This window comes from Condylura cristata, unplaced genomic scaffold, assembly GCF_000260355.1.
Source record: "Condylura cristata isolate star-nosed mole 26May11 unplaced genomic scaffold, ConCri1.0 scaffold00008, whole genome shotgun sequence".
Taxonomy (NCBI): domain Eukaryota; kingdom Metazoa; phylum Chordata; class Mammalia; order Eulipotyphla; family Talpidae; genus Condylura; species Condylura cristata.
This window is the reverse complement of record NW_004567109.1, coordinates 10,699,336-10,710,651: the sequence shown is the minus strand read 5'-3', so window position 1 is coordinate 10,710,651 and position 11,316 is coordinate 10,699,336. Positions and strand designations below refer to the sequence as shown.

At 50.7% G+C, this 11,316-nt stretch overlaps 1 protein-coding gene across 1 annotated transcript in view; it reads left to right on the top strand.

Annotated features, from left to right (window-relative positions):
- Positions 1–11,196, top strand: part of HMGCL (3-hydroxymethyl-3-methylglutaryl-CoA lyase) — a 14,743-nt gene extending 3,547 nt beyond the window's left edge. The window contains exons 2-9 of the mRNA XM_004678608.2: positions 571–654; positions 2,076–2,183; positions 3,123–3,218; positions 4,252–4,400; positions 6,462–6,525; positions 7,785–7,973; positions 9,056–9,181; positions 10,531–11,196. Coding sequence (XP_004678665.1) covers positions 571–654; positions 2,076–2,183; positions 3,123–3,218; positions 4,252–4,400; positions 6,462–6,525; positions 7,785–7,973; positions 9,056–9,181; positions 10,531–10,632 — 918 coding nt within the window. The 3' untranslated portion in view covers positions 10,633–11,196. The remainder of the gene's footprint in view (positions 1–570; positions 655–2,075; positions 2,184–3,122; positions 3,219–4,251; positions 4,401–6,461; positions 6,526–7,784; positions 7,974–9,055; positions 9,182–10,530) is intronic.
- The last annotated feature ends 120 nt before the right edge of the window (positions 11,197–11,316 follow it).

Here is an 11,316-nt window from a genome sequence, read left to right as displayed (position 1 = left end):
CCACATGGTGTGGCAGACCTCTCCTGACCCGCCCGCTGCTCCCCTCAGCAGTGTACTTCATCGATCTGCCGGTTCTGCTCCCTTCTCTGTCTCTGGTGAATCCCCTCACCCTCCACATCTCTGGCCTGTACCCCAGTTCCATATGAATAAATAAATAAATCTTAAAAAAAAAAAGAAAAGAAAAGAAACAAGCTAAAAATGTCAGGCAGTTAGAAATGGGCCTGAAGTTGATGGTAGATGATAGATTACCAGGGCATCTGAAGGTGGGGGCCAGTCTTGTGGGCCTGTCTGTTACAGGGAAAAACTGCCACAGTTTTGGTGATCAGAGTGAAGAGTACTGTGTGAGCAGTAAAGGGGACTAAAAGGGGAAAATACTGGGAGGAACTATGTAGGGAGAGAAAAACCGGTTTTTCCTATTTACATGATTGAAATAATGTTTTGTTCTAAAACAGACCAAATGTGAATGAGATGGTGAGAAAGAATTGCTTTTTTGCCTCAGTAATAGATTTCCCCCTGAAAAATTGTGACAACCTCTTCCTGTTGCTTCTTGTTTCCTCTCTGAAACCAAAGGTCAGCACCTCGTCTCTGGGTACTTTTCCAAGTCGGGTGAAGATTGTAGAAGTTGGTCCCCGAGATGGGCTACAAAATGAAAAGGTAAAGATGGACATCAACCAAAAAGGGTCTTTTTGAGCTTGGGGATTTCCAAAAATGCATGGGGGGTGCAGCAGGATGGACAGTGCAGAGCAAGACCCCATCTCTGTCCAGCTCGGGGCTGGGCAGGAGGCCAGGTGGAAACTGCCACACAAGCTGTCTGAGATGATGGCACAGTGGTGCGTTCCCAGGTCCACTCACCGCCCAGTGGGGTGGAGGGGCCAATGAGGGCTGCAGAGGTGTGGGGTGCATGCATGTTGAAGCAGCAGTGGCACATTGGGGTTCAGCCAGAGGAGTCATGACGGCACGACAGCGGTCAGCCGCAGGGATGTCCCTTACCGCCCTTGGTAAGAACCGGAAGTTGGAGCAGTGCTGGCCAGTGGGGCTTTTCTGTAAAGCTGGAAATGTTCAGACTTGAGCTGCCACAATAGCCACTTGGCCCTTGTGGCTATTGAGCACTTGAAGGGAGGGTCCGAGCTTGCATTTTTATATAACTTTAAATGTAATTTTAACTAAATTACATGTAAACAATCACATAGAAGTAGTGTCTAACTTACTGGATTGGAAAGTCATTTAGCAGGGAGTTAACCATGAGCCCCAGAGAGGTTTTATGGTTTTTTGGTATGTTTTTCTGAAATAATTGTGTATTTGTTTTTCAACAAGAAGAGCTGCTGTTTTTTGTTTTTGTTTTTATTTTTGTTTTTAAGCGTGAGCTGCCCCTCCTTAATAAGAGTGTTTTGGGGAAGCAATGGGAGATAACTTGAGGGGGAGAGCAGTGTTTGAACAGAACTGGCAAGAAAAACCTAGAATTCTAGGACTTTTTACTTAATCCTGTAGGTACTAAGGGCACCACAGAGGGCTTTTGAACCAGAGAGTGAGACAGTGGAGACTGTTCATGTCTGTGTGGGATGAGCTGGTGGAATGAGACTTGCTATAATATACATGGATGACAGTGGGTTCGGAAATTGGAATCTGTTGAGCAAGTAAAAAGGATCCGAGAGGGAGAGAAGGAAGCGATAAGCTGAACATGTGAGGATGAGCTCCATATCAGCTGGGAGGAGGGACAAGGGTGGGTGCAATACTTGGGGGCCCACTCCTGCACTTTCGGCCATGGCACATTGCTCTCAACTTGTTTATGATGGGACCATAAGTGAATGAACCTTAGGAAGGAACCTGTATCGCAGACACATAGTGTTCCTGTGTAAATATTAACTCCTTTTCAGGGGAGAAACTTATTTCTACTGCAAAATTCTATCTAGAACTTGAAGACAAGCTAAGGATGACATGTGAATTCCTATTGGTGTTGAAAGTTGAGATAGCAGAGTGCTTGTGATAGCAAAAGCCTTGACCTAAGAGGCATTGCAGCCTGAGGCTGTTTCATTTCTTCTTTGCTGAGCTGGCTTTCTGGTGTTTCTCTGTTACAGACCGTCGTACCTACTCCAGTGAAAATCAGGCTGATAGACATGCTTTCTGAAGCAGGACTCCCCGTTATAGAAGCCACCAGCTTCGTGTCTCCCAAGTGGGTTCCTCAGGTGAGCCCCAGCTCTCAGTGAGAGATGTTTCTCAGATAAGAGGATGGACAGTTTGCCCTGAAGTAAGTAGAAGTCAGGAGTAGGTTTCTGGGTCTCTGGCCCTCTGAGAGGTCCCAGGTAACTCAGCCATATGGGGCAGCAAAAGAATACCATCTGGAAGACAGAAGGCTTGATTGTCCTTGGCTTTGCCCCTGGTTTGCCTGGTGACCTTGGTATATCCACCCCCTCTCCAGACTGGTGACCTCTCAGTCACTTCTAGTTCTTGCAATCTAGAAGCCCTAGGCTCATCCAGAGATGAGGTTTTTGCCTTTGAAAAAGAGAAAGACTGAGACCTTCTGCTTCCTGGAGACAGTCAAGTGGGAAGAAAGAACTTCACTGACTGGTGTTAGGTACTCAGAGTCCAGCCTGGTGCCAAGCCCTGAGCACCTTCTCAGTAAGTGGCTGGCTTAATGGTAGATTTATTACTGTTTATGTAAAGCTGTGCCAGCTTTCAAATACCACAAACACATTGTGATAATTGTGCCCCATTTGTCAAATATAACAAAAACATTGGGGAGACTTAACTGCACAAAAGGCCTCATTCACCAAGGGTTCTAAAGAATAGACTTTGTGATCAAAATGCCTTCTCCTGGGCCTAGGGTGGCCCAGGGGTTAAAGTCTCATCAATATCAAGTTATCCCCAGCCAGGGAGCTGATCCACGTGGCACAGAGACCTCTCCTGTCTTCGCTGCTCCCCTCAGCAGTGTGTTTCAGTAGATCCTCCTGTCCTGCTCCTCACTCTGTCTTTGTGAATCCTCTCACCCCTCATACCTCTGGCCTGCACTCTGGTTCTTGTATTCATGAATAAATAAAATAAATCTTTAAAAAAAAAAAAAGAAGTCTTCTGAGCTCCTTGCTTTCCCTTGGTGGTGACTTAGCAGTGTCTCCTTTGGCTCCCAGATGGCTGACCATGCTGAAGTCTTGAAGGGCATCCAGAAGTTTCCTGGCATCAGTTACCCAGTTCTGACCCCAAATTTGAAAGGCTTCCAGGCAGCGGTAAGAGACTTACTGACAGACCCTTGCAGTGGGCTTGATGGTGTTGGCCCCGTCCCAGGGTGTCCATCCCGCCAGCTGATCTCCAGTGGTGATGAGCACCTGCAGCCAAACCCGGGACCAGTCCTGCCATCCCGTTCCCAGTTCTGTGGCCTGGTTCACTTACTTAACCTCTCTGACCTTCAAGTCTGCCTACAAAATCAGACTAATTAATGGTGGCACCTAATGTCGGGACAATGTCAGAAGGTGGCATGCATGTAAGCAGCTTAGCAAGAGCTGGAATGTGAGTACTTAATAAATGTTCACTCTTGGTATTAGAGAGAAGTAATCAAGCTACCCACAGTAGAGCTGGTATCTGCCAACTTTGTTGCATTTTCAGCGGGACCGTCACAGGAGATGTTGAATGTGGACTGCGGCAGAAAGCTGCTTCTGAGAGCGGCTCCAAGGGTAGCGGCGTTGGAGGCGGTGTTGGTCCTCAGGAGGAAGACAAGGCTTTGTCCTTGCTGGTTGAGACATATTCAGTGTTATTTCCTAAGGCTGCCGTAACAAAATGCCAAAACTCAGTGACGTAAAGCAACAGAAACCTCTCCCGTGGCTCTGGAGGCTGTGATACGGAGTCAGGTGTCACAGGCTTGGTCCTCAGGAGCGCTTACGTGGAGACTCTGTCGCAGGTCACTCTCTGGACTGCCAGTGACAACAGTCATCCTTGGCCTTCCTTGACTTGTGGGTGCTTGACTTCCTCCAGTCTCTGTCCCCTCTTCCCTCAGCTTCCTGCTGGTCCTTGTCTTCCCACAGTGGCTGTCCTGCAAGCACACAGTCCCTTGGGGTCAGGGAAGACTCTGCTCCAGTCTGGCCGCAGCCTAACTGCGCATATCGGCAGTGACCTTCCTTCCAAGTGAGGTCATATTCTGGGGCAGGTCTCAAATTCACATGACATCTACGTGCCATAAAATTCACTGTGACATGAGAGTTTTGCTGCTCTGTGTTGGTGCTTCTTGCAGAAAAAACAATACTGAAAGCATGGGTCGGTTGGCAGGTTGCTGCTGGAGCCAAGGAAGTGACCATCTTTGGAGCTGCCTCTGAACTCTTCACCAAGAAGAACATCAACTGCTCCGTGGATGAGAGTTTGCAGCGGTTTGACGAAGTCCTGAAGGCAGCTCAGGCTGCGGGAATCCCTGTGCGGGGGTGAGTCTCCCCAACTTGACTTCCCTCAGTACCATTCTAGAAGGGGCCTAGACTCTGACACCCACAACCTTCCCCTACCACAGACTCCTTGTCCTGTGAGCACACACCCCAAGCTCACACCCAGCTCCCTCTACCCAAGTAAATGTGATAGGAATCCTAGCAAGTGCTCTTGAACCTAATTTTTGGTCCGTCCACGAGAACTCAAGTAGGACAGGATACTTAATGGGGTGGTGGAGCTTCACCTCCAGCTCCTCACACGTCTCTGAAGAATCGCCAAGCCTCCAGCCTTACAACCATGCCATGTTGTCTGTGGATTATCTCACTGAGCCTCACTGTCAGCCCACAGGGAGCGTGCTGTCCCCACTTAGAGACAGAGGTGAGGCTGGGAAGGATGAAGGGTCTCCCGTGAGACACACAGCTATTCAGTTGCAACCAGAATGTGCTTTCAGAGTGCACATCTGCACTGGTTAAACCTTTTAATGATGCCCAAGTCTAGACTTTTCAGCCTGGTTTACAGGCTGTGCAGCCTCATAGTCACTGCTCTCTGCTTCCTGTGTGGACCACATTCCGGCCAACTGGAACTTCCTCCCTTTGTCACATGACCACTCTCTCACCACCTTTGTACATGCTTTCCATAGTCTCTGAACTGAACTCTATTCCTCCAGCATCCTACTTGTCAGGACTAACTCCTTCTTCTTCATAGCCTCGCATGCCTGCCAGTTTCTCTGAGGCGCTGCCCCTGCACCTCTGCTGGAATTGCTGCCCCTAGTCTGGGCTCCATGGCCTCTGGACACTCTACCACAGGACTTGGCTGCTCCCTCTGTCCCCCCACCTCCCAACCTAAGACTGTCCCCTGAGGCCTGAGCCCACATCTCTCTCAGTCCCTGGTGTGCTCCCTTCTCTCAGCTCGGGGTCTGGCACACGGTAGGTGCTACTGGACCAGTGGAGGATGAATGGTGGGTGGGGAAATAGGTGCTCAGGAACATCAGCTGTGCTTATCAGCATCCAGCGCTGCTCTTTCCTCCTGTTCATCTTCTCTTTGCTCAGCAATGTTGGGAGAAACGGAAGAATTAAAATGGAAAAATACACTAAAATCTTTGACTCCAAATTATTTATCCAGCAAACACTTACTATGTCTCTTATTGTGCAGACAGGCTTGCTAAACCCTGTAAGATTTGAATGGCCCCTCATCTCCAGTGTACACCCCAGACCCAGACCCAGTGTAGCTCTCAAGACCTGAGATGGGCCTGTGTCCACCGCTCCCACCTCATGTTGTGGTTCTTTGCACTTTTCTCTGTGTGCCTCAGCTGCTCTCTTTGCTCTTCATCTCAGGGGCTCTTCCCTGGCCTTTCGAGCTGCCCAGAAGCTCTTCCTGCGCCCCTCCTCCTCTCAGCCTCAGTGTCTGGTCCTCAGAGGTCTTGCGGGCTTCCCTTCTGATGGCCACCTCTGTCACCAGAGATTCTCTCCCCCGCGCACTTGATTACCTTGTATTACTCCCTGTCTTGAAACAAGCTTCATGGGAGTCAGGACCTTATTGGTCCTGCACACTGCACAGCCCCAGTGCCTGGCCCCTAGTGGCAGCTCAGTACATCTGTGAATAGAGTGGATGAATCCTCTGGACCTCCCAGCGCGGCCCATCCCTTGGCCTTCAGGTCAGCCCAGCTCTTGTTTTTGCCTTTGTCTCCATCAGCCCTTGGTCCCTGCTGTGAGTACAACCCTAGCTACCCCGCTCACACTTCTCTTTACTTCTCCTACAGCTCAGTGTCTGCCCTAAGCGTGCGCTTTAGCTTCTCCCTTTGCCTGCCTCTCCTGAGACCCCTGTCATCCCTGCCGCGGCACTCAGGGCAGGAGCCCCACCTCCCCGCCGTGGCTCTCCATTGCCCCCTCCTGGCACCAAGTGGCACTACTTCTCAGGCCACATCATTGACTGATTTTCTCCTCGAGGCCCTTGGCCTCCCGCCCAGCTTCAGGTTTTGATTGCTGGGTAACCAGGATGTGTGGCATCCTGCTGGCCAAGGAGCTCAGGGACAATGACACCATTCCTCTCCTGTCTTCCCACAGGTACGTCTCCTGTGTGCTTGGATGCCCCTATGAAGGGAAGATCTCCCCGGCTAAAGTAGCTGAGGTGTGTGTTGGCGCAGGGGTTTTGTGAGGGTTGCCTTCCTTTTCTGCCCCTGAGTGCATATGTTTCTCTCGCCACCCTGTCCCGGGGGTGACTTCATTTGTCATGAAGTCCCTCTGTGAGCACAGCGCTGCACTTGCTCACCTCACAGAGCCTGTAACCCTCTGCCCCACCATTTTTCAGTCTGGCCAATGGCAGGTAGCATTGAGAGGGTCCTGAAGGGCCTTACCGTGGCTGGAGAGGATACAGTGCTCACGTGTTTAGTCCTCAAAACCACTCTGCAGATTTGGCAGCACTCTCTCATCATCGCTCCTTTTTACGGTTGAGGAAACTAAAAAACTAACTTGCCACACAGGATGCAGGTGGTGAGGCCAGGTCTGACCCCCCCCCATCCTGTTTACCGCCAAAACCTGCCACTCTTCCCGCACTGTGTAGCCTCCAAAATGGGAAATACCAATGGTGGCAACTGCTCATTTCAGGGCACTTGCTGCGCTCCAGGTCTCAGCTTCCCGTGCTTACCTGTCCTCACTGCAGACCTACCAAGGCTTGTTGTGGTTTCCAGAAGCAGAAATTGAAGTCCCTTGCCAAGCCCCCACAGCCACTAAGCAGCAGAACCAGGCTTGACTCCAGTGCTGTGTCCAAAACCTGCTCCTGCCACTGCCCCTCAGCCCCCACAACCTGGCTCCTTGCACCCCGCCTGCGCCCCAGCGGCCGGTGGAGGGCCCTCGCTGTGTCCTTAGCCAGCAGGCCACTGTTGAGTGTCATCTCAGACTGACCCACCACGTCCTGTCTCCAGCAGCACAGCGGAGGGCAGCCTCTCCTCAGGTGGGGTGTGTCCTACTCTGGCTTTGCAGTGACTGGGGGTTAGAAATGGGCTTCTGCACATGTAAATAGTATGCACCACTATGAAAAGCAGATGGCTAGCGCCTCAGACCTATGCTTGCGCAGTCTTCCAACTAAGGATAAAGCTGTATGAAAATAAGCCATTTTACTGATCCTAGAACCTGGGTCTCATATCATACATGAAGGTGGTAAGTGACCGACCGAAGTTAGGTACAGGGCTGAGAGGAACACGGGATGGAGCCCCAGCGCCCGGCAGAAACTCCCTTCTGAGTGAGTAAAAGGAGGACTGCAATTCCTGTGTGCAACTGCAGAGAGCCTGTGGGCCGAGAGGAATCCAGTGTGTCAGCCATGGAAGTGGCCCACATGGCCAAGGAGCCTGGGCAGCCTTGTGTCCTCCAAATGCCCTCTTGTTTCCCCAGGTCTCCAAGAAGATGTACTCAATGGGCTGCTATGAGATCTCTCTGGGGGACACCATCGGTGTGGGCACCCCTGGGATCATGAAAGACATGCTGTCTGCTGTCATGCAGGAGGTGCCCTTGACTGCCCTGGCTGTCCACTGCCATGACACCTATGGCCAGGCCCTGGCCAACACTTTGATGGCCCTGCAGGTAATGCATGTCCTGAGAGCAAGGCACCTGCCCCTTCTCCCTAAGGTGGTAGTTACTTTGTAGCACACATTCACTGGTACCTGGTCTGGCCATGGTGGACACAGACATTATTGGGCCTGGGCCACCTCTGTTAGGAGAGCCATTGAAGGAGTTTACGTGATAATCCTAACGCCTTATGACAAATGCCACAAAGAAAGGAAGCACAGAGCTGAGGAAGGCCCCATCCCAGTCAGAGGATTTGCCAGAAGAGGCCTGAGTGAGCTGTGAACTAAGTGGGCTGCAGGATGGATGTGGCCCTGTGGTAGCTTGCTGGGCTGTGAATGTGGGGGCACGTGTGTGGGGCGCAGGCCAGGAAGGCCGGCAGGTAGAGACTACACAACCTTTACTGCTGGTCCCCAAAAATTGGACTAAGATCTCAGGCGGTTTTCCTTGAGGTTGGCTATTTTTGAGGGCTCACTGAAAGGAGCCTGGGTCCCTTGGGAGGGGAGTTCTGAGTGTCTGAGCACAGGCTGCTCTGCTGCAGCTTAGTCTGGGGGACACAGTCCTGGGACAACTTCTTCCCCCCCCCCCTTTTCAAAGTACTTTCTGGAAGTTGATATCTGCAGTTGATTCTGGTTTTTTCTGTGTCTATTTCTCAGAGTTGGGGTTGTCACAGTTAAAGGTCTGTTGGAGGGTGAAAAGGAAAATGAACCATCAGATAGGAAGTGACTGATCTGGGGAATGGGTTGGACCTCAGTGGGGCTACAGGGAACTCCAGTTTGAAGTAAGGTCAGTGACCAAAAGCTGAAATCTCATCAATGTGAGAGGCTTACGGTAGATCGGTGACCTAGAAGGTCCTCTAGGAGGAGGTAGCTTTTAGGCTGAGCCCGTACTTAAGCTGCCAAGGAGTCAACCTTGAAAGGAATGGAGGAGAGATGCTCCTGGAAGACAACTTGCTCCAGGAGGTAAAGGAGAAACATGTCTTTTAGCAGGATTTTCACTTCAATAGACTCATTGGCCAAAAGAATGAGTAACTCAGTGGCATTTACAGCAGATGATTAGGAATTTGACAGCCATGTTTTCCCTTTCCTTAATGTTTCCAGATGGGCGTGAGTGTGGTGGATGCTTCCGTGGCAGGACTTGGAGGCTGTCCCTATGCACAGGGGGCATCAGGAAACCTGGCCACGGAGGACCTAGTTTACATGCTGACTGGCTTGGGCATCGACACGGTAAGCCCGCCTGTCCCCTGGAGGCGATGTCCCTGAATTGGCTAGAGTTCTGCTTGAGAACAGAACCAGTGGTTTTTTCCTTTTATTTTTCTCCCGAGAGGAAGTGTGAGGCGTGTGCCTTAAAGAGGGCAAGGTTGTTGCCAGAGGATTGGTGCTGTTGTATCCTGTGTGATGGACTGAGGCCACGAGGCCAGCTTATCAGTGAGTGACAGGGCAGTTCCAGGAGGCATAGTAGGAAGGACCCAGAAAGGATCAGCCCCTGACGGGAAATAGTCTGTCCCCTGGGGATTGTGTTTTGTTCTCTGTAAAATAAGGGCAGCAGAATTAGCCGTGAGGTTCTGCCGGTGCATAGGACCCCCACTGGCCCACAGGTCATGCTTGGGATCAGATGGAACTAGTTTTTTTTATTTCTTACATTGTTTTTAAATTTTTGGACAGTATTTGATTTCTCCCCTCAGGCATAGTCTCCGTAGTTCTCCCCCCATAGCAACGGTGACCTAGCACCACAGTCCCTAGTGTTCTTCCTCCCACTCCCCTGCTGTCTCAGACCTATGGTCAGCTTGCAAATTTTGTGTTTTTTCCTGATCTTTTGTTCAGTTTCTCTATATTCTGCATATAACTGAAATCATCCAATACTTATCTTTTTCCTTCTGACTTATTTCACTTAGCATAACCCCCCAGCTCCATCTGTGTTGCTGCAAATGGCTTTTTTGATGGCCGAGTAGTATTCCTTTGTGTATATATTACAGCTTCTTGAGCCATCCTTCTGTTTGGGGGCATTTAGGTTGTCTCAGAACTGGTTTTATTACCTATTTTTTGCATACTCACTTAGGCTTCTAAACTGACAAGCTTTTAATCACTTCATCTCTCTGGACGTAAGGGATGAGTAATACCAGTGTTTATCTCATCAGTTATGAGGATTAAGTATAAAAAGTAAGATGGTTAGCCCTGAGCTGTGCACATAGTACATCAGAAGATGTGAGTTACCACGACTTTTCAACATGGCCCTTTGTGGACAGCCCTTTACTCCTGCCTCCCCGCCTCACCAAGCTTATCACTTAGCTATGTAGGTTTTGGCCCAATGGTCCAGCCTTGTGCTAGGCCCTGGAGGGGGAGACCTGAACAGGACTGATGAGCGGCCTTCCTGGTGGTGTCACTACAAACACAGCAGGAGGTATCTTATACCAGGGAGTCAGGGCAACCTCAGATGCCAGGAGATGACCTCATGGGCAGCTGGGGTCCCACTGTCAGGAATAAGCACGTTTTCACCTTTCAGTCTGTCCAGTCTGCTGCTCCCCTGGGTGGAGGGCTTGCCGTGACTCACTGCATCCCTAACTTATTTCTCAAAGGGTGTGAACCTCCAGAAGCTCCAGGAAGCTGGGACCTTTATTTGTCAAGCCCTTAACAAGAAAACCAGCTCCAAAGTGGCTCAGGCTACCTGTAAACTGTGAGCCCTCGTGCCTACCCAGAGCCCTGAGGGCTGTGCGGGACTAGGACTGGCACCCATGGATGATGCCCTGATGGACACTTGGAAATGGGGATGAAATTAATGAGCAGGTACCTCACGGCCAGCTCTGCACTTAGGACTCTCCTGCAGGAAGAGGCAAGGAACAGGAGCTGCATGGCCCCAGCCCACCCAGCTAGATGCCGGCAGGAGTCAGAGGCTTTGGAGGCGGGGGGGGGGGGGGGTCTCCCTTCACCATGGACCCATGAGCCCAGAAGTTGGACCCAGTTTCTTGGCTTGGGCTGGTCATCAGGCCTCATCTCTGGTGAGATCTAGGTATCCCATTGCACTCATCTGTGCAGTTGGTCCAAGGGGCCATTGCGCTGACTTTGTAGGGCGCTGGGGCAAGGAAGAGGGTATTTGCTGAAGAAGTGAGGGTGAGTTGTGGTGGCCCCTGCCAGCTCCAACGCCTCTGGAAGACCTTTTCTCTGAAGGTGATTTTTAAAAACATCCTATATAATTAAAGGTTTAATGACAGAAACATTCCACTATGTGTGTGTGTGATGAGCGTGCCAAAGACAGATGGAGAAATAAAACATCTTTTCAACGTTGCACTCAGAAAAAGAAAACGTACACTTTACTAGTCACCTCTGGACTCACTGTTTCCCAGCAGCGTCTACACAGAGGCTCT